This window comes from Protomyctophum bolini, assembly GCF_963924005.1.
Source record: "Protomyctophum bolini genome assembly, chromosome: 6".
Taxonomy (NCBI): Eukaryota; Metazoa; Chordata; class Actinopteri; order Myctophiformes; family Myctophidae; genus Protomyctophum; species Protomyctophum bolini.
This window is the reverse complement of record NC_137867.1, coordinates 37,359,718-37,382,512: the sequence shown is the minus strand read 5'-3', so window position 1 is coordinate 37,382,512 and position 22,795 is coordinate 37,359,718. Positions and strand designations below refer to the sequence as shown.

Sequence of the window (22,795 nt, the reverse complement as noted above, 5' to 3'; positions counted from 1 at the left end):
TCACCCCTTTTCAACCTATCTTCATATAATAGGTCCTCACTACTAATCATGAAAAAACGTGTCTGTGTCTCATAGGAGGACTGTGTGCAGTTCAGAAACCGTCCTCAGAAACCGTCCTGGGGAATACAAGCTAATAGAAACTGCAGTATGAATCAGACACGTTGCTCTAAAATGACAAGGATGCTGTCTCTCGCTTTTCCGCTTTGAATGGGTTAACACAGACCAGCAAAACCACAAATTGCATGAAAACATTTTATACCAATAGTTACAAAGTGTATATTTTATTGCAATAGATAAATGATTGTGCACGCCACAGTGAATCCTGTGAATTATTCTCTGCAGTGTAAAGATGTTGACGACTGTTGATGTTGACATTGATCATCATGTCATGAGACAAGCCTTTGGATTTTGTAACCACCAAACACATTTGCAATATATACAAATTCTGTATACAAAGTTATGAATTAATTTGAAATGTACTACATCAGTACATTGTGCACACTCATTTGCACAATAATTTTCCAATAAAGAAACATATTCTATACCCTAAGAAATAATGTAATAATCTTAATAATCTTACATTGAACCACTTTTGACCTGAGTTGATGTCATTATCTTGGGCATGTCATTATAGGCGACAATGTTGCATTTATTTATTTTGCATTTAAATTGTTTCCCCACAACAATTGCAAAAATATCCAATCTACGCTTTTGAGCATTTGACTCGGTGTGCGCTGGACAGCAGTCCACCACATATAGTATTCAGATATGCACACCTAAACAAACCCCACAGAGAGTAGTTAAGATCTTAATTGGGTTTTGCTGAAGACGATTTCAGAAGTCAGATAACAGAAAAGATCATCAGCATATCTCTGCTGTCGGGCGGAAACCACCCAACTCCAACATGTTCATTTTTCAGAAAATTAAAAAACAAACATCCAGCTCAAGTGGAGGTAGGAGATTTTGGCAAAAATTTTGTTGGTTAAACATTTATTTAACCAACACACAGACGTAAAGGGTGTTCAACATCACTGATTTATGAAAAAGAAAATAATAATAATAAAAAGATAACTAAACCGATGGAGTTAGCTGATTTGGCAGGCAGTTTGAGGATCAAATGGAGTTAGGAGGTTTTGGCCTTTTAAAGCGCTTTTTAAAGCGCTTTTTAATGTATATGTATTTTTTAATCAACACACAGACGTAAAGGGTGTTTACTGTTCAATAGAACTAATCTGAGTAATGTTCTATTGAACAAAAAGGAAAAAAATCAAAAACCTGAAAAATGGAGTTAGGTGGTTTCTGCCAGACAGCGACGGATATCCATGTGCATGAACACTGTGTGGTGGGATGATGGGAACTCTCACTCCACCTCCTCCTCAGGTTCCACCTGACCTCCTGTCTTCTTCTTCTTCCTTCTCTTCTTCTTGGAGTCCGTCATCCCACTGGAGAACTCAGAAAGATTCGCTTTCTGTTTTGCCGACCTGAAGAAAAGAGACAAGGTTTTCAACCACGGCAGTTCACATCGAAACACACGATTCTGTTATTATCTGAAAATAAAATAAATCAGAAGGTGGACAGACAGACAGACAGATAGACAGATAGACTCGACACCAGAGGTTCCCCACCTTTTCTGGATCAGGGTCCACTTAAAGATCTCAAAATTGCGCGTGCACTTTTATGGGCCCGACCCATAGAATCACTGCCTACACAGTACACACCGTCACTGTGTGTATGTGTGTTCAGTCAGTGTATTGGTTACGGTACTTTGACTGTCATGGGAGAGTCATTTTCTGCATGTGTATCTTTCTCACTGTAAAAGAGACTGTTTACTGGCCTCCGCAGTAGGCGGAATTACTTTTACTTCTTAAGTGTCTTGCTCAGCGACACTTCATTACCAGACGGCCTCGCTCTCTATACCCACTCAGCTACGACCCATTTAACTACAGTCTTTCTGCTCCCATCACCGCAGGGAGCCATGTTCAACCAGCTGGCTGATCAATACTCACACGCACACGGTCACACGCACGCACAGCCTTGGGGCAGAGTAGACAGGTTGAGGGTTCAGCTCCCTGGAGGACATTTTACTTTACATCTTTATTGATCGCTGGCACCAACGGACCTCATTTCTCTGTAGTATCCCATATGTTACTGTATGTATGTGCTGTACATACGTTATGTACTGTGTTATGTATATACTGTTTTATGTACATAATGTGGTTCCTGCATGTCAATCTTCCTTCTTTCTCTTCTCTCTAAACAAAAACTGGTTTTTAGCCTAGAACAACATATTTTGAGATGAGGGTACACGGCCAAATATGTATACCGGTATATATTTTTATTATATGGGGGTCCTTGACATGAAAACGTTTTGAGCACCACTGATATAGCAAAATGGTAAATGGTGCATTTATATAGTGCCTTTATCTAAGGTGCTTTACATAGATTCAATGTGCTTCACACACACATTCATACACCGATGGCGGAGGAAACCATGCAAGGCACCAACCTGCTCATCGGGAGCAATTAGGGGTTCAGCGTCTTGCTCAAGGACACTTCGGCACTAACTCACGGGATCGAACAGGGAATGGTTCCCAAGCGGCCGCTCTACCCCATGAGCCACTGCCGCACCAACGTACATTTTTTAGAAAACCATTTTCTGATTTAGAAGACATTTTTAGAATCTGCCTCAGGTCTTAATGGATTAATGCCAGTGTGGTGTATTTGTCTATGAACCAGAGCACTGGTGTCTCCAAGTCAACCACATCCATTCCATACACCTCCATATACACAATTTAGGCATTTAGCAGACACTCTTAATTCAGAGCGATTTACAGTGAGCCAGGAGTAACAAGTAGTGATCTAGGATCATAGGTAAACAAAGGAACTCAATAGAGACTTCATTATAGGTGTGTGGTGTAGTGTGTGTGTGTGTGTGTGTGTGTGTGAGAGAGAGAGAGCGTGAGAGTGTGTGGTCAAACAACCTTGTCCAGACAGGCCCACTGTGAGAAGCTGTTTACCACAAGCGACACACACACACACACACACACACACAAGTCAGTCAACAGTGTGTAAATATGGATGTGTGTCAGGGGAGTCACACTCATAATTGACTGTATAAATAAGGTTGTGTGTGTGCATGTGCCAGTCAACTCAGCAGGGGTTCTCTGTTAATGAGCAGGGTCAGGAACATGTGTCAGACAGACAGACAGACACACACACACACACACACACACACACACACACACACACACACACGCACGCACGCACGCACGCACGCAGACACACACTAATTTCTTAACATATGTTCTTATATACACTAGTACATTAACCGTCTTAGTCATAAACCTAAATGTTCTTATTACACTAGATAAGAAAATATTAACCATCTTAGTCATTATGAAACTATATATCGTTGCTGTCGGGTGGAGACCTTGTATGTCCAAAACCGTTCCTTTATTATTATTGTTGTTATTTAAAAAGAGCGTTTTATAATAGTGACAATAAGCAGTGAGCTTGTAGATCTGCTATTTTCACTACTTTTGGTTTGCTCGACAGTTTATATACATATCTTATACGATATGTATATAAACAATCTTAGTCATTATAAACCTATTATGTTCGTATATGATTTGAGTGAATATAAGATCACACAAGATGAATAGGAAATCTATATTTAATATAATAAGAAACACAATATTCTTTCAGTCTGAGAATGAATGGTGCCACAAGTCAACTGCAGATGTACATCTTTAAAAATCGAACGCCTCTGCATTAGATCAAAACAACCAGTGCTTGAAATACAGTGAAAAGACGTTTTGTTTGTTTACCCTCTGGCACAAAGGGCAGCAACAAAGTCTGAGTCTCTCCACTTGCGTCTGTCATACCCATTCAAAGACAATGCATAAATGTATGTATTATGTAATATATAATATTATCTACTAATGATTTGCGCAGACCACAGGGATCTCCATATATGGGGATAATCTGGGCACAAACAGGCCACAGACACACATTTGATCAAATGTTTCATCTCTGGGAACGCTGGCTTCATTGTAATATGCTCAGAATTTATTTAACTATAGCGTTAAACTTAGCCTAACTACGTTCAGTCAGTCTGTCTCTCCTAGACCGTCTCTCTTTCTCTGTTGTCTCCTACCTACACAATCTAGTAGCTAACACTAAAAATTACAGACAGACAAAACACATACTGCCTATATAATATAGACTCGAGGTACGCGTGTAACATCATCATACCAGGAAGTTATGCGGGAACACCTACTGAGTAGCAAAACATTACTTTCTGGCCTTGACAGCCCACACATCCAAACAAAAAAGTATTGATTACATTAAACAGCGGTAAACAACTTTAAACTCTCTTTATGCATGTGCATTGAAAAAACCCACCTCTGCGCTTTTCCTTTGTCCTGGTTTTTAGTCTGTTTCCTGCCGGTGTCTTTCTGCCCGGCAGCACACAGGCCCTGTGGAGCGTCTCGGAGGCCGAAGCTCTTGGCGGCGTGGCCCAGGTGGAGGCCACGGATGTGGAAGATGTGTTTGAGAGGGGTCGGGTAGGCTGCATAGGACCTCAGGAACGACTGTAGGGCTAGAGAACACAATACAATGTGTTTGAGAGAGGACGGGTAGGCTGCATAGGACCTCAGGAACGACTGTAGGGCTAGAGAACAATACAATGTGTTTGAGAGAGGACGGGTAGGCTGCATAGGACCTCAGGAACGACTGTAGGGCTAGAGAACACAATACAATGTGTTTGAGAGAGGACGGGTAGGCTGCATAGGACCTCAGGAACGACTGTAGGGCTAGAGAACACAATACAATGTGTTTGAGAGAGGACGGGTAGGCTGCATAGGACCTCAGGAACGACTGTAGGGCTAGAGAACACAATACAATGGGCTCGAACAATAAATACGCCAGAGTGTAACGATGGCGGAAACAGATATCGTATTTATCCGTCCGATCAAGCTACGTTGAGATGACGTGTTATTCAGAGAAGCTGGTGTAATCACTTCATTTGTGCGGATCACTGAGTGTATCCTATCCGCATTTTTCCCACGCGATTCGCCTGGTGTCGCCTGGTTAGTTGGAACATCCACGCCCATTCTAATCTACACCAACAGGAAATCTCGAAATACGTCATCATAGGCACAGAGGATTCCCAAACTTTAAATTCTATACAACAGCGCGATGAGCTTGTAGAGTAATTAATTTTGACAGGAGGTTCTCTGCACGGACAGATCTTCAAGCAAACAGCGCGAGTTATATGTATATATTTATAAACTAAACTTGCCAACTTGGCACGCATTGCTTCACTCCTTGTTAAATGTCAGAACGTTAATAAGTTAACTGATATGTTACAGTTACTTTCACATAATGAGAAAGAAGTTAATTTGTACTGTTCACCACACGACCAAATGCTATATTACAATTAAGCCCTTACTGATGAATGCACTGCAGGGTTATAAAAAAAAGAAAGAACACTCGCCTGCAGAATAGTAAAAGTAAAATAGATATCAGATACTTTTTTTATCAGAGCTGCATTGATTCATGCGGGGAATAGATTAATATCATCTCACTGTCATCTGTCTGAATGCCATGTGGAGAATGGATTTCTTCTGATCATGGACACGTATAGCATATAGCTATTTAAAAGTTAAAACTGACTGGCCAAATTGCACGCGCTGATGCCATAATGTGGATTTATAGGGCGAATTAGCCGTCGTGACTGCTGTCTGTCTGTCAGACCGGCATGTCTGTGAACCATAGAATGCCATAGACCATAGAATGCCAGTCGGGCCGGGCCGTGTTCTGTCCTGGCCGGGCTCACCGCGCCGTTATATTAATTTTCCAATGTAAATTTCACCCAGATTGGACTCGGTTCAGCGGCAGCATGACACACACACACACACACACACACACACACACACACACACACACACACCGACAGTCAGAGAACTGACTCACTAACTAAACAACACTAACACACACTAAACAACATTGGATTCGTACAGTGCAGATTAGAATGCAGATAAGTGTAGCCAGGCCTATGTTCTTATTATAATTGTGAGTTTGTTTTTAACATGCAGCGAGAGCCGATCTACAAGCTCACAACGCGTTGCACTGTGAGTAGAAAGCTGTCAAGTGAGAAGCACAATCGCACATGCTAGAAATATCCTAATAAATAAATAAAAAGGTGTCGGGCTTGCAGGGGCAGTTTCTGCATGGGACTCTAGGCTAACTTGCCTAGAATGCATGCATTTAGGCATACAAGTGGATACAAGTGCACTCTGCTTTTTATATATAGGCTATCATTTTTTTATGTGCTGACCAATATTGGGGGGACATGCCTACATATTTTATCTGAGATTTGGGAACTATTTATTGATTCAGCATGAAGACTAAAGCCTTCTGAATAAATCCGTAAATTCCTCCGCCACCTAAAGAGGTCCCGTAGGATTTGGCGGAGTTTCCGGCCAACCTACGAGAGCGACAAGTTCACGGCCATTTCCATGAATTCCAAATTAATGTGGGAAATCCACGTAAATGCCTTTCCGCTGGCGTTACGTAACGTTATGAGCGTAAACTCCGTTATGAATTTGGACCAATGTGTTTGAGAGAGGTCGGGTAGGCTGCATAGGACCTCAGGAACGACTGGTGGGCTACATAACAATACAATGTGTTTGAGAGAGGTCGGGTAGGCTGCATAGGACCTCAGGACGACTGGTGGGCTACATAACAATACAATGTGTTTGAGAGAGGTCGGGTAGGCTGCATAAGACCTCAGGAACGACTGGTGGGCTACATAACAATACAATGTGATTGAGAGAGGACGGGTAGGCTGCATAGGACCTCAGGAACGACTGGTGGGCTACATAACACAAATACAATAGGGGTGAAAACTGTTGAGCTTGTAGATCTGCTATTTTCCAATTTTTTGGATAACACCGTAAATTAAAAAGTAAAAAAGACGGGTACTCTTTCCTTTTGGTACTTGGTATTTTAAGTACATTTTGATACCAACACTTTTGTACTTTAATTCCGCACTTTTGTAACAGAATATTTCTACATTGCAGTATTGATTGATACTTTTACTGAAGTAAAACATTTGAGTACTTTTCCCACCACAGACCACCTCTCCTCCAGCTCTCACCTTTCTTCGCGTTCTGTACGTTCTCAGGGTTGGAGTGAACGACGTTCTCAAACTCTGTCTGCAGGACCGTCGCCCGCTCTCTGATCTCCTGTTCTAAAGCAGAGGAGGAGGTCTGTGGAGACACAGGACAGACATGATCACTGTTCACTGCTGAAAGTCACTGTCAATGTTGTCTGTAATGTGTCTGTAATGAGTCAATGTTGTCTGTAATGTGTGTCTGTAATGAGTCAATGTTGTTTGTAATGTGTGTCTGCAATCAAGTCTTGATGTGCGTCTCTGTGATCCGAGTTAGTGTTGTTTAACCTGTGATGTGAATCTGTGATGAGTTAGTCTCACGAGCCAAACTGTTGCCTCCCACAATTTCCGGATGCTTACAGTGCATACTGTGCAGCAACGGATGCTCTGAAAACGATAAAGCCTCCTCCCCACCTACGTTTTGTCTTTACGGTCACGCAAACGTATCATAACATAAATCAGAATCATCGATCAGGCTTAGCAGAAATGGAAATCAGAAAATAAAACCTAAAGATATTTTAGAATATATTTTCATGAATGGAAATGACAGATGACAGCTACTGTATACCTGCCTCCGATTTCGGGAGGTGACTCTATATAGCGTTCAGAGATTGTGAAGTCAGAATTGTCTGTGTGATGTGCGTCTGTGATGTGAGCCAGTGGTGTGCGTGTTTGTGATGTGAGCCAGTGGTGTGTGTGTGTGTGTGTGAGATGTGAGCCAGTGGTGTGTGTGTGTGTGTGTGTGTGTGTGTGTGTGTGGTAAGTCAGTGTTGTATGTGTTTTGTCTGTCTCTACCATACCTGACTGTGGTACTTGCCCCGCCCCTTATACGTGTCATCCAGCATCAGATTGGACAGAATTTCCAGCAGTTTGGTCTCCGATAGGCTGTAAAAAACACGCCCATGCCACAATAAGTTAATGCTTAAATTAGATGAATGGCTGTTGAGACACGGATACATCCAATGTCTGTTCTGAATTCTGACAGTTTTTAGCTGCCTCTTGAGTTTGAAAAGCCTTTATTCTGTCATGGCTTGGCAATTTGGTTAAAAAAACGCAGGTGACCAATGTGTTTCGGATCAGGGGCCTTCAACAGGGTCCAAAAGTACTCAACTCAACTGAACGGTGTGCCTTGGATTCTTCTTAACGCATTAAGACATGAGGCTGGAAACAGGTTTTCTGAATGTATGTATTTGGCCGCCGACCCCCATTTCAAAATATTTTGTTCCGGGGACGCCCAGAAGCAAATTGCTTTAAAAAACACACATTTTCAAGATTAAAAAAAAATTACAAGCTCAAAGTGATGCGCTATGATGAGCTTGTATATGTATTATTGTATAGCCAAAGTATAAAATAATGGGTCATATTCACCCGAAGGGAAGGAACTTAAATGTTTTGACCATGGCTTTCTAATCAGGTTGTTTACCATGATCAATCAACACACCTGATGTTGTGATTGGCCAGGTCTGTGATGAAGCCGGCCTCAGCAGGGGTGAGGAAGAGGAGACAACTTCCTCGCGTTCCGATGCGAGCTGTCCTCCCCACGCGATGCACATACTCTGTTACACTGGTAGGAGGATTGTACTGCGCGCACGCACGCGCACGCACACGCACACACACACACACACACACACACACACACACACACACACACACACACACAATAATAGAGGCTTGTTATTGTTTGATTGTATGTGACTGTAACTCTTCTTATGGAACACACAAGGTTTTCATTGTTTGAAAGGCAAATCAAAGACCTTACCTGGATTATCCACGTCACCTGCGGGAGATCTAGACCTCTCGCTGCGACATCCTGTAACCACACACACCACACACACACACACACACACACACACACACACACACACACACACACACACACACACACACACACACGTTGAGAGAGCATGAAAAAGGTTAGATTTGTCTTGCCATAATTTAAGTGGCGTATGTCTTTGTTTTTTAATAAATTATATATTTTTAGGGGCACCATGTGATCTACCTTTGGGCACCCCTGCCCTAACCCCTGTAAGTTCAGGTGAGTGGTGCTCTGGTGGGTGTGGCTGTGGCCACATAAACACATAATTTTAACACTTTCTGTATACTTTTTTGAAAATAATCTCACATAATAGTATAATTGAGCAGTTCAGACGAATAAGGGTAATACGTACGGTACACAGTAGAATATAATATAATAGGATAGAATATGTACGGTACACAGTAGAATAGAATATGTATACGGTACACAGTAGAATAGAATATATATATATGGTACACAGTAGAATAGAATAGAATACGTACGGTACACAGTAGAGTAGAATAGAATACGTACGGTACACAGTAGAATATAATACAGTAGAATAGAATACGTACAGTACACAGTAGAATAGAATAGAATACGTACGGTACACAGTAGAGTAGAATAGAATACGTACGGTACACAGTAGAATATAATACAGTAGAATAGAATACGTACAGTACACAGTAGAATAGAATAGAATACGTACAGTACACAGTAGAATAGAATAGAATATGTACGGTACACAGTAGAATAGAATATATATACGGTACACAGTAGAATAGAATAGAATACGTACGGTACACAGTAGAGTAGAATAGAATACGTACGGTACACAGTAGAATAGAATACAGTAGAATAGAATACGTACAGTACACAGTAGAATAGAATAGAATACGTACAGTACACAGTAGAATAGAATAGAATACGTACAGTACACAGTAGAATAGAATAGAATACGTACGGTACACAGTAGAATAGAATAGAATACGTACAGTACACAGTAGAATAGAATAGAATACGTACAGTACACAGTAGAATAGAATAGAATACGTACAGTACACAGTAGAATAGAATAGAATACGTACGGTACACAGTAGAATAGAATAGAATACGTACGGTACACAGTAGAATAGAATAGAATACGTACGGTACACAGTAGAATAGAATAGAATACGTACAGTACACAGTAGAATAGAATAGAATACGTACAGTACACAGTAGAATAGAATAGAATACGTACAGTACACAGTAGAATAGAATAGAATACGTACAGTACACAGTAGAATAGAATAGAATACGTACGGTACACAGTAGAATAGAATAGAATACGTACAGTACACAGTAGAATAGAATAGAATACGTACAGTACACAGTAGAATAGAATAGAATACGTACGGTACACAGTAGAATAGAATAGAATAAGTACGGTACACAGTAGAATAGAATAGAATACGTACAGTACACAGTAGAATAGAATAGAATACGTACGGTACACAGTAGAATAGAATAGAATACGTACAGTACACAGTAGAATAGAATAGAATACGTACAGTACAGTACACAGTAGAATAGAATAGAATACGTACAGTACACAGTAGAATAGAATAGAATACGTACAGTACACAGTAGAATAGAATAGAATACGTACGGTACACAGTAGAATAGAATAGAATACGTACGGTACACAGTAGAATAGAATAGAATACGTACAGTACACAGTAGAATAGAATAGAATACGTACAGTACAGTACACAGTAGAATAGAATAGAATACGTACAGTACACAGTAGAATAGAATAGAATACGTACAGTACACAGTAGAATAGAATAGAATACGTACAGTACACAGTAGAATAGAATAGAATACGTACAGTACACAGTAGAATAGAATAGAATACGTACAGTACACAGTAGAATAGAATAGAATACGTACGGTACACAGTAGAATAGAATAGAATACGTACAGTACACAGTAGAATAGAATAGAATACGTACAGTACACAGTAGAATAGAATAGAATACGTACAGTACACAGGAGAATAGAATAGAATACGTACAGTACACAGTAGAATAGAATAGAATACGTACGGTACACAGTAGAATAGAATAGAATACGTACGGTACACAGTAGAATAGAATAGAATACGTACGGTACACAGTAGAATAGAATAGAATACGTACAGTACACAGTAGAATAGAATAGAATACGTACAGTACACAGTAGAATAGAATAGAATACGTACAGTACACAGTAGAATAGAATAGAATAGAATACGTACGGTACACAGTAGAATAGAATAGAATAGAATACGTACGGTACACAGCAGGACTCCAGTCTTACTGACAGAAAACTCCTGAAACGCTTCTGTTCTTTCCTGGAGAGAGAAAACACATGGTTACAGCTGTAAAATAATATATATACAATATTGTAAAAGAGGGGGGGGTGTGGGGCACTCACCTCCTGCTTCATGTTGCCATGGAGACGCAGGAAGTTGATGGGATGCTTCTGATTGGCTGAGGGCCGGCAGAGAACGGAGGTAAAGAGCGACAGGAGAAACTCCACGGCCTCACAGCTCGATATGAAAACTATTAGCTTATTATTACCCTGCAGACAGACAGACAGACAGGCAGGCAGACAGTCAGGTAAACAGAACAATCGCCCGATACGCAAGTTATAGGTATCGGGACCGTGTGAATTGAAGGGGCGCCCAGGCCTGCCCCAAAGTTATTACTTGTGCGAGCAGAGCGCAAGAACTGTTTTCGGCTGTGTTTGTCGGTGACTGCCTCGGCTAATCAGGGATTGTGATTTTTTGGTGGTCCCCTCGGACAATCAGGAACCACGTTTTTACATAAACATACATAGTTACGTCATCAGACAACCCTGATTGGCCAAGCGACGGCACCAACATACGGAGCCAATCCAAGCTCTGCACGCTCTGCTCGGGCCCAAGTAGGCCATTCATGGCCAACTTGTGTGCAAAGCACAAGTTGGCAGCTCGACAAAGTGCATTTCTAGTTAGTTTCGGTAGCCAGAAAAAACTACAGTTCTCAACAGGCCTGAAAATTAAGGCCCGGCCCTCATCAAACCCTGTACACTCAAGAGAATGTCCCCACTACCACCATTAGATCTCCATATATGGAGCTGACCTGTTCTGACATTCCATATGTTGATCTGACCTCATCAAACCCTGTACACTCAAGACATGCTCCTTATATGGCCAGTACAGAATTAATTCCATGTTGACCCCCCATGCCAAAGCGACAGCAGTCTGCCGTCAACAAGGCCACTTCTCGCCCTTAGGTGTCTTACTGGTTACAAGATGTATTTATATATTTTGTATATTATTATAGCAACAATATAACGTCTTACGTTGTCATTTAAAACCCTAAACAAACGGAGTCGAATCCATAGACTTGGCTGGCACCAACTACCCTAAACAAACATTAAAGTCTGTAGACTTGGCTGGAACGAATTACATCATAATTTACTAGTATTATTAGTACAAGTAGTACTAACTAGAGTATAATGGGATGTTGTTTCTACCTTGCATTTGTCCAGTATGAAGGCAGCCAGGCAGACCAGACGCAGTTTAGAGGGAACCATAACCACATTTTGCTGCAGAGCATCCGGGATAGAGAAGCTCTCTGGTTGGCCAGCTACAGGGGTAATGGCGGTGGCGATGTCATCGGAGGAGGAGGCGGGGTCAGACGCATTGATACGGACAGGGTTGTTCATACACACATCAACCAGTCGAGACAAATCTGGAGCACACACACACACACACACACACACACACACACACACGCGCACACACAGTTAGTCTTGTCTGCTGAACTGAACCAGTCTCAACCTTCAACTCGACACCCGATGCACACACGTGACTGTCATTGAATGCAGCGCTCGAGTCACGAACTACCAGTAGAACTCTAGTAGAGTAAAAGTACAAGACCAGAGACACAAAATGAGGTTTCAATTGCATATCATTGCTGTCGGGCAGAAACCTATTATATTCACAACCTATTTTAACTAAAAGAAATTGTAAATGAACTCCCTACTTGATCATACTACAGCGTCACACAAAAGCTATTTTTGAATCTAAATCCTGAAAAGTACCAGTTTTGGACATAAGAGGTTTCCACCTGACTGAGAAACAAACAGATTTTTGACTTTTTGGTCTCCCTTACTATATAGAACGTACTTGATATTTACACTTAAATTTTACATGTACACAGTTCTGACACGTAGGTGAATTCACTACCTTGATTCATGGTGGCAGACAGTAGGACGTTGGTTCTGTCATCTGCAGCAGAGTTCACACTGTTCATAATCACCGTGAGATCCTTCTCAAAACCCAGGTCTAACGTTCTACAAACATAATCACACACACACACACACACACACACACACACACACACACGGTGTTTTAAGCATTATGTTATGAAAAATGGCAGATCTACAAGCTCATAGCACTGCACAGTGCCGCGCTACGAGCTTGTAGATCTGCTTTTTTTTATCGTGAAAATGTGGCGCAAATCTTTGAATATATATTATTTCAGAGCGAAAGTTTTTAACTCAAATATTTGCTTCTGAGGGGGTCCATGGAACAACATGTTTTCAGATGGTGGTCGGAGGCTAATTTTGTTTCTGGGGTCCTTGACAAGAAATATTGAGCACCACTGATATAGGTATTTCAGAAAACTTTCAGGATTTAGAAGCCATTTTTTTAATTTCGAAGTCAGGTCTAAATATGTTAAACCGTTAATCGTCAATTCATTAATCATCAAGTAAAATGTCACAATCGTGGCAGCCCTACCTGTCTGCCTCGTCCAGGACGAGCCAGCGTATGGAGGTGAAGGAGATGTTGAGGGTGTGCTTGATGTGATCCACCAGACGCCCAGGAGTACACACCAGGATGTTAATACCTTTACGCAGTCTAGAAAGAGAGAGAGAGAGAGAGAGAGAGAGAGAGAGAGAGAGTCAGAGGGAAGCACTAAAAAGTGACAACCAAAGTACATTCCCAACATCTGCCACGCAGGTTGGTGAAGTGTGTGCATCGCTGGCTGCATGCCTGGCACACATCTCACAGTGGATGTATTCTTTCCAACCACCTCAAGATCAACGTGCACAACACTGAGCTTCTCTTCCTCTGTAATGAACCATGCAATGCAGTGTTATAGGGCCTACTGGGCCTTTAAACAAGTATTAACTACCTATGTCATCATTAAGGTGTCCCATAGGGAGAGTTAGGAAGCCTGACAAATATCAGCAAGAAGCAGCAGAACGTGGAAATGCAAGAGGATTGGTTACCGTGCTGAGAACCATTCTGCCATGCATAACAGCAGCTATTTAGTGTAACACAGAATGACATGGTTTAATTTTTACATACTGTACATAGATAGACAGACAGACAGACATATTTATTACCTGGCTTTCTCAGCCTTCCTTTTCTCTCCTCCCATCAGAACTCCGGGAACAATCCAGGTAAATGGCTGAGGAGAGGCCGAAGAGGGGTCAAGTCAACTCAAGTCCATTTTTATGTATAAAGCACGTTTAAAAACAACCAGCCTAGGTTTGCTAAAGTGCTGTACAACATGATGATAACAAAGGTCGTCGTTAGATTGACCTTCAGAACACAAACGACAATGTCTCTTCTACTTTAACAGAGTCAAACCACACTGACTGTCCTAGTCAGACAAAACCTTCACAAAAGGACGTTCACAAACCTTTAGTAATTTCTGGAAGGTTTGAAAACTCTGCAGGGCCAACTGGGAGGGAGAGAAAGAGACTTAAGATAAGATACACACATCGTCTCTGTCGGCTGGAAACCTCACAGTAAATGTGGGTCCAAAATCAAACTGCTAATTTTCAGGATTCAAATTCTAAAATCATCAAAAGCAGCAGATCTACAAGCTCGAAAGGCGCTGCTTCACGCCACGTGTCAAGCTTGTGCATCTCCTACTTTTGATGCTTTTGGGTGACGCTGTAGTATGAGCATCATCAAATATGGATATGAAATATGGATATATGAGGTTTCAGCCGGACAGCAGTGAGACGGTAACTCTAGCAGTGTACACAGTATGTATAGTAGTGGTAGACAGTACCTCTCTGGTGTACACAGTATGTATAGTAGTGGTAGACAGTACCTCTCTGGTTGGTACTATGACCAGGGCTAGCGGCCCGTCCGCTCGCTGGATTTTAGGCTCGACTGCCTGGAGTGACTGGACTATAGGGATACCATAGGCCAGAGTCTTGCCTACACACACACACACACACACACACACACACACACACACACACACATTAGTGGCTGAACTGTGATGATGCTACTGTAACATGTGAACATGAGCGTCCAGGTCGTTCTGCTCACCAGAACCAGTCTGAGATCTGACAACAGCGTCTCTTCCTGACAGCAGGACTGGGATGGTCTGTTTCTGGACACTACACAAGCATAGTTGCACACGCGCACAGTCACATACACACACACACACACACACACACACACACACACACACACACATACACAGTTATTTAAAGTGTGTGAATTCATGTCTCGTGTGTGTGTGTGTGTGTGTGTGTGTGTGTGTGTGTGTGTACCTGGTCATGGTGGTGATATTCAGAACCTTGTTGAGAGTTGCCACCTGATAGACAAACCAACCAATCAGAACACAGGATACTCAGCATAAAACAAGTCAGCGGCTAGCATCGCACCAGGTGGTGATTTTGTTTTGTTTATTACCATATGCTGTCTAGTCGGTTAGAAACCTTGTATTTCCAAATTGTCGCAAAAAAGTTGTGAAAATTGCACGTTCACAAGCTCACAACAGGGCTTGCAATCTGCTATTTTCAATATTTAATATTTAATATTTTTTTATAATTAAAAAGGAATGGTTTTGGACACGGTTTCTACCCGACAGCAACGATATGAAAATGTTATGTACAAATTACACGCAGATCAGACAACAACAACTCTGTGGTGTGTGTGTGTTGGACTGACCAGGTGTGGATGGAGGTCGGTGTCTGTGAATGAGTCTGTGGTGAAAACCTTCTCCTTCAACTGGGACACGTTTGCTCTGACGAATGAGAGAGAGGGGGGAGAGAGAGAGAGAGACACAGAGAGAGAACTGTGGAATCTTTTAAGTTTAAAGACTACAGTACAGTATGTTTATTAAGGTAATCCTTACCCAACACTGACCTATCGATCTGCCGTTAATACCCACTTACAAAATGTCAGAAGGTTGTTTATTCTAAGATACACACGTCGGTTTGGTGAATATGAAGCTAAAGATGCGTTCAGGGGATCTATTGCACTTATAAAAACACAGTGACCTCTCAGAAAGAGGTGGTACCTGTCTATTTGTGGAATGTCAGGGTTGTGTTTGAACAGGGAGGAGGTCTTAACGCCTCCCTTCACTCCGTGTCGCTCTCTCTTCTCTCCGTTCGCCTGGTGTCCCTCTGTCATCCTCCTCTGCTTCTTCTGACTGGCTGGAGTCGAGGCCTGAGGACAGGAAGACAGTTTCATTAAGAGACCAAGGCAGTCTTGTAGAAACGTAAAAAGCCTTTAATAAAGTGGCTACTGCAGTTGTGCTGCAACACGTAGGTGCATTTTAATTCTTGCAAATGCAGTAGCCACCGTGACCTTAATATAGGCTTTTTACGATTCTACAAGAGTGCCTTGGTCTCTTCTTTTTTTGCATTTATTTTGTCACCTTGTTGGAAGTTTCTACTCTGGCCAAACAGATGCGCTCCTTTTTTCTACACTTTTTATTATAATTGTACGGTCTATAACAGGTGTCTTCAACAGGGGGTCTAACCAAAACCCCTAGCCTAGGGGGTCCTCAGAGAAACTGCAGGAGAAATGTGCAGATATCCTGCTGCATACATTGTATGTTGCTTTGTTTACTGTTGAGTGAGAAAACAATGTTGCACATTAAGCTAGTAATCTGGGGACCCCCTAAAATAATGTAGGTGTCCCCGACCCCCAGTTTGTCACCACCACTACATTAGATAATATCATCTGTTAAAGCTGTGACGATGTGAGACTGTGAGTGAGTATGTGATTAAAGTGACCTGCTGCTCTGTGACTTCGTCCCGAGGTTTGTCCGCCTCTCTCTTCCTCTGTTTTTTAGGAGGTGTCCCTGACGACATCTTCTGCAGAGGTTTCTCCTGGTTGGAAGGAGGTGTCTCTGATGATGACATCACCTTAGGAGGTTTCTCCTGGTTGGAAGGAGGTGTCTCTGATGATGACATCACCTTAGGCGGTTTCTCTTGGTTGGAAGGAGGTGTCTCTGATGATGACATCACCTTATGAGGTTTCTCCTGGTTAGAAGGAGGCGTCTCTGATGATGACGTCGTCTGAGGAGGTTTCTCCTCCTCTCTCCTCTGTTTGGAAGGAGGTCCCTCCGACGGTGAAATCAGAGGAGGCTTTTGCTCCCCTCTCCTCTTTTTGGAAGGAGATGATATCTTCCTCTTCTCCGCTTTCACTTTCGGCTCTCCTTTCACTTTCTTGAACTGCAAAAACAATGCAACGTGATTCGAGATGAAAGATTATTACCGATATGTCATCTCTGTCTTGTGGAAACCTCATATGTCCAAAACTTTAACTTTTCTCAAATCAGGATTCAAATTTCAAAAATAGCTAAATTAGCAGATCTACAAGCTCAAAATGCATTGCTTTGTGCAGCATTTCGAGCTTGTGGATGTTCTACTTTTGATGCTTTCATGTGACGCTGTAGTATGGTCAGGTAGTAGGGCATTCATTTACGAAAATATGTTAAAATATGGATATGAGAGGTTTCTGCCCGACAGCATCAATAAGGATGTCATGTATTTGTGTGTGTATTTCAGGGACAGGCTGGTTATATAAAATGGTACCTACCCACTGTCGTGAGTGATGAGCCTTCTTCTTCCGACAGGGGGTGAAGGAGGACGGGACGGTGATGTTGAGACATAGCTGGCCCTCGGTTGATGACATCACGTCAAACACTCAAACCTTACAACTTTCTAAGGAATAATACATCAGAATGCATATGTTACACACAGGCCCCTTTTCCACCAGGGTTGAACTGGTTCACTTATTTTTTTCCCCGCCTAATATTGAAGCAGTTCAAAGAGTTTCCAGTCCACTGAAAATCCATTCAGAACCCTACAAAGTTGGTTCGGAACTGGTGCCGGACCCTGTAGCCAACCCTGCAGGCTGCAGAAGTCTCTAGATGGGCGCTACACCAGACTGCTGTGTGCAGTACTTAACATCAGCAAAAGTACACGATACCAACAATAATATGTAATCTGTATGATGGAATGCCACGGGTGGGAAGTGGGAACCAACACACGTCACACACACCGGTCACGAGGACGTCCCACATTAACATACGTGGATGTACTCAAGAACGACGCAGGAGCTCAAAGCACCAACAAGCTGGCCAGATGTATGGAGAACTGGGATGACTGGAAGTGACGATGGAGGACTCGGCTGAGGACGACCTAGATTGTCCTAGAAGACCTAGAGAGAGAACTGGAACCAAGAAAATGGCCGCCGGTTCCGTGAAAGCACCATGGTTCCAAGAATCTAGAACGGAACCAGTTCTAGTACCAGGTATTTTAGTGGAAAAGGGGCCACTGGATAAGAGTGTCTGCTCAGCAGTTCTCAAGTGGGATCCGGGAACGACCCCCAGCAGTCCTAATGGTGGGGTCCCCAGCTAAATGAGGAACAGTGAGTTCACATTGAGAGTTCACATTAGTCCAGTCCTGTCAACACTACATTGGTTACCAGTATCATTTAGAATAGATTTTAAAGCACTTTTATTTGTATATAAAGCACTTAATAACCTGACACCTTCGTATATCAAGGATTCCATACATTTTTATGTTCCCACTAGAACACTCAGGTCTTCATCCACTCTTCTTTTTAAATTACCAAAAGGTCAACATAGGAACACCGGTGAGGCTGATTTCTGGGTCTATGGCCCCAAGTTGTTGAACACACTAACACTGCACCTTAAAAGGACGACCTCCCTTGATGTTTTTAAGAGTGAGCTGAAAACTTATTTTTTCAACTTGGCATTTGTTTAGATAGATCTTGTCTTCATATTCAATGTTCTGATTTTCCTTACCATTTTTACATTTTTTAGTTTTGTATTGCTATTATTTATTTTCTAATTTGAATATATTGTGTCTTATATTGACCTGCTTTTTTGTTTTTCGGCATTCCGCTGCTTGTTATTTTTTATGTGAAGCACTTTGTGTATGAAAATGTGCTATATAAATAAAGTTTATTATTATTATTATTCACATTATTTCACAGGCTGAACTTGGCCCAGTGAGAGAATGTATGAGAATGATAGAGCATAAGTTTCATTCCACTGTTATCTCCCTACCTACACTATAACAGTATAAACAAAACAACTGTAATAAATCTAACCAAAGACAATAATGTTCATCGTCATCTTCTCTTATGGTCTAAGACCTGATACTGTTTGACATTATGAGTGGAGGACTAACTGTAAACACACTGAAGAAGATGCATTGAAAGGAGATGTGTACATGAATTAACATCATCTGGAGGTGGTTTCAGCATGACCTGATACATCTATGATAAATTAACGTGCATTTTAATGCCTAACACACACACACTGACTAACACACTTTCCCCCCCTCCCAGTGAGCTGTTCCACAAGGAAGCATACTGGGCCTTTACTGTGACTGCAACTTTTGTTGCTGTTCGCAGATGACTCGGCACTGCTAATCTCGGCACAAACTGCAGGTTGAAAAGGCCCTCAGCTCTGAACTCGGTAGAATCTGCACATGGCTCACTGATAACAAACTATATTTACACCTGGGAAAAACTGTCCATTCTTATTTGGATCTAATAGTAATCTCAGCAAGGCAAATTACTTCTTGGTTAGAGTGGGTGACAATGTTATCACACGTAAAGATGAAATTACCTACCTAGGTTCCATCCTGGAGGCTAATCTTTCCGGTGATAAAATGGCCACCAACGTAATCAAAAAAGTCAACCAAAGAACAAGATTCCTTTACAGGATCTCCTCACTGGTCAACAAAAACACCTTGAAGACCTTAACAGGAGCCCTCGTACAAGGTTTCTTTAACTATGCATGCACCTCCTGGTACCACAGCACCTCAAAGGCCCTTACAACTAGGCTCCAGACTTCCCAAAACAAACTGCTCAGGCTCCTACTTGGCCTCACCCCCCGAACCCCTGCCACATGGCTTAGGGTCGACGACAGAGTACAGCATCTTGCAATGGGTCTGGTCCACAAGATTCTATACACCACCAAGATACCCATGTACCTGTCTAGATACTTCCTTAATGTTAACGAAGTTCACACCCACAACACCAGAGGGAGTGCAACGAACCATGTACAACCCAGATTCGGCACAAACAAGGGACTAAGGAACTATTTTCGCTCCTATGCCACCAAAATGTGGAACGCCCTACCAACAGTCATTAAGACATGCGAATCCCTTGACTCCTTCAAAACCGCTCTCAAAGGGCACCTATATGGACGGCTGCAATTCTAAACTGGCCCCCAAAAATCTGAATCCCCTTTCCCCCCCCTCGCTGTATATGCTTCTTTTCCCTTTTTACCTCCTTTATGATGAATTCCTGTTCTGTTCTTTGACTATATAGAAGTGTCTATTTGTACGTCTCTAAATGTTTTGATGAATTGAACAAGGTGGACCCTCTTGTAAACAAGTCTAATGCTTAATTGGGTCGTCCACTCACAGGTAACAGTCTTTGTATTGAGTTTGTGCTTGAAATGCACTGTAATTCTGAAAACTGTTAATAAATATTTCAATCAATCAAAAACACATACATACACACACACACACACACACACACACAGTGCAAGCTTAGCTGTTAATGCTACACACGCAGTGATGCTGTACATGACAACACAACTAAAACATACTCTCTCCCCATGCCTTCGGCCTGGTGGAGACAACTACATGGATACAATATCGTTAACAAGAGTTATACTGTTACCTTGACAACGTGGTCTCACAAACACACACGTGTTCCAGGTTTATCTCTCAGCGTAGCGGCTAGTAAGCATATAAAGACAGATGTGTTTCATATAAATACTAGGACTGTTCTTAAGAAATCTAAATGAAAGTACAAAGTGCAGAGTACAGACAGCAACTTAACTTAAATCCGTCATCTGTGGCTGGTCCACTCATAGAGCTATAAATTAAAGGGTCCACTGCCTTGTGTTCAAGACAAGTGAAAAACTGAAAGTCGCATAAACACACGTGGAATACTTCCGGATACGTCACAGAAGCCCTGCCTCCTTGTCTGCTGTGCTTGAACATGCGCAGATTGCGATAATATTTATCATGTCATGTGTTGATGTGTACTGCGATTTCTGACTGTACTTACTGTATGTACATATTGTTTAGGCTTAGAAGCACTTGAAGTATCGAGAACAAACTGGTGTCGGGTGTCGCGATACTAATATACTGTTGCACTTGCAATGCGTGGGGCAATATGCATTGCATTGCAAAGGCAGATGAAGGCTGGCTTTTAGCCTCTGTCCCAATCCTCCAGGCTTGAGGCTGGCTGCGCTGTGCTAGGCTAGGACGTCACATGATTTGGAATAAATTTCTTGTGAATCTGCACAAGATTCTTCCTTTGTCTGAGTGGGGGATTTTAGGCAGCCCTATGCTTATTCGGAGATTTTCCAAAGTAAGGTTCTACCGAGACTTGAACTCGGATCGCTGGATTCAAAGTCCAAAGTGCTAACCATTACACCATAGAACCAACCGAGAATCTTTTCCGTCCATTCGTCTTATAACTGTGATGAAACCTCCATTATAAAGTCATGGAAATAGTGGTTGACAGAGTTTTCCATAACAATAACTAAGAAGTGTTGTAGCAATAATGATTGATTGAACTTGATTCAGAAAGATCTATGCGAAATGCCACACAAATTCCATCCTACAATGGTCCAATGTCCTGGCGCCGGTTGATCTCGCGAGAGTGTATTGCTGGGACAGAGAAGGGATAATATAACATATCGGGGCTAGCATGTTTTTTTCTTTTTTGTCTTTTGTTGATAGTTTAAAAATGTTATAACTATAACCACTAAAAATCGAACGGAGATGCGTATTTCATATCTCCGCGGTGTAGAATTTACCCAAATATAGGTCCTACCGAGATTTGAACTCGGATCGCAGGATTCAGAGTCCTGAGTGCTAACCATTACACCATAGAACCTTACATTAGGATCGTGTGCAAAACTCTCTTCTTATAGCCTACCTGTGATAATAAAACATGAAATGACCACTGTCAAACGCTTAAAGATAATTGTTTCCCTGCTATCCTATAGTTTATAATGTACAGAATATTATTTAGATTTAGGTTGATTGTTTACATGTGATCCTTCCATTGCATTGAAGGACCCCAATGGAAACAAGCCTTAGTTCTTTCTTGGGTTATAAATCATGTTAGCAGACCTTGTATTGTACTTTCCTGTTCTTTTTTCTGCAAACTGTTAATAAAGTATTCAATCAATTAATCAATCAATCAATCAATCAGGTTTACTAACCTCGCGTACTAGCTTTCACCCCAGGCAAATTTGATATTAGTATCGTTACGCAATTATCCACATTATTATTATAATAATTATTAATAATAATGATATTATGCATTCCATGCATGTGTTAAATGTGGATAAATTATGACATTGTAAATTGTAAATATAATGTCAATTATAGTAGTAGTAGCTACTTAAAGGTTGCAGATTGTAGGTTTTCAATTCATAATCAGATTACAGGAGGAGAAATCTGTTTTTGATACAATC

At 41.6% G+C, this 22,795-nt stretch overlaps 1 protein-coding gene across 2 annotated transcripts; it reads right to left on the bottom strand.

The window, feature by feature from the left end:
• Positions 1-274: 274 nt before the first annotated feature.
• ddx31 (DEAD (Asp-Glu-Ala-Asp) box polypeptide 31) lies at positions 275-21,239 on the bottom strand. Of its 2 annotated transcripts, none has more exons than XM_080765366.1 (21): positions 20,980-21,239; positions 17,851-17,975; positions 17,043-17,483; positions 16,322-16,470; positions 15,970-16,045; positions 15,570-15,613; positions 15,343-15,413; positions 15,119-15,228; positions 14,699-14,740; positions 14,400-14,464; positions 13,789-13,908; positions 13,234-13,340; positions 12,519-12,736; positions 11,433-11,579; positions 11,290-11,349; positions 8,937-8,987; positions 8,619-8,758; positions 7,978-8,062; positions 7,163-7,274; positions 4,405-4,600; positions 275-1,481 (listed from the first exon to the last, which is right to left on the bottom strand). In XM_080765366.1, the coding sequence occupies exons 2-21, from the start codon at positions 17,944-17,946 to the stop codon at positions 1,361-1,363; spliced, it is 2,451 nt and encodes an 816-aa protein (XP_080621492.1). In that variant the 5' UTR covers positions 17,947-17,975; positions 20,980-21,239; the 3' UTR covers positions 275-1,360. The 2 variants fall into 2 exon arrangements, with proteins under 2 accessions (XP_080621492.1, XP_080621493.1); XM_080765367.1 differs by having other exon boundaries at positions 17,851-17,964.
• Positions 21,240-22,795: the final 1,556 nt, after the last annotated feature.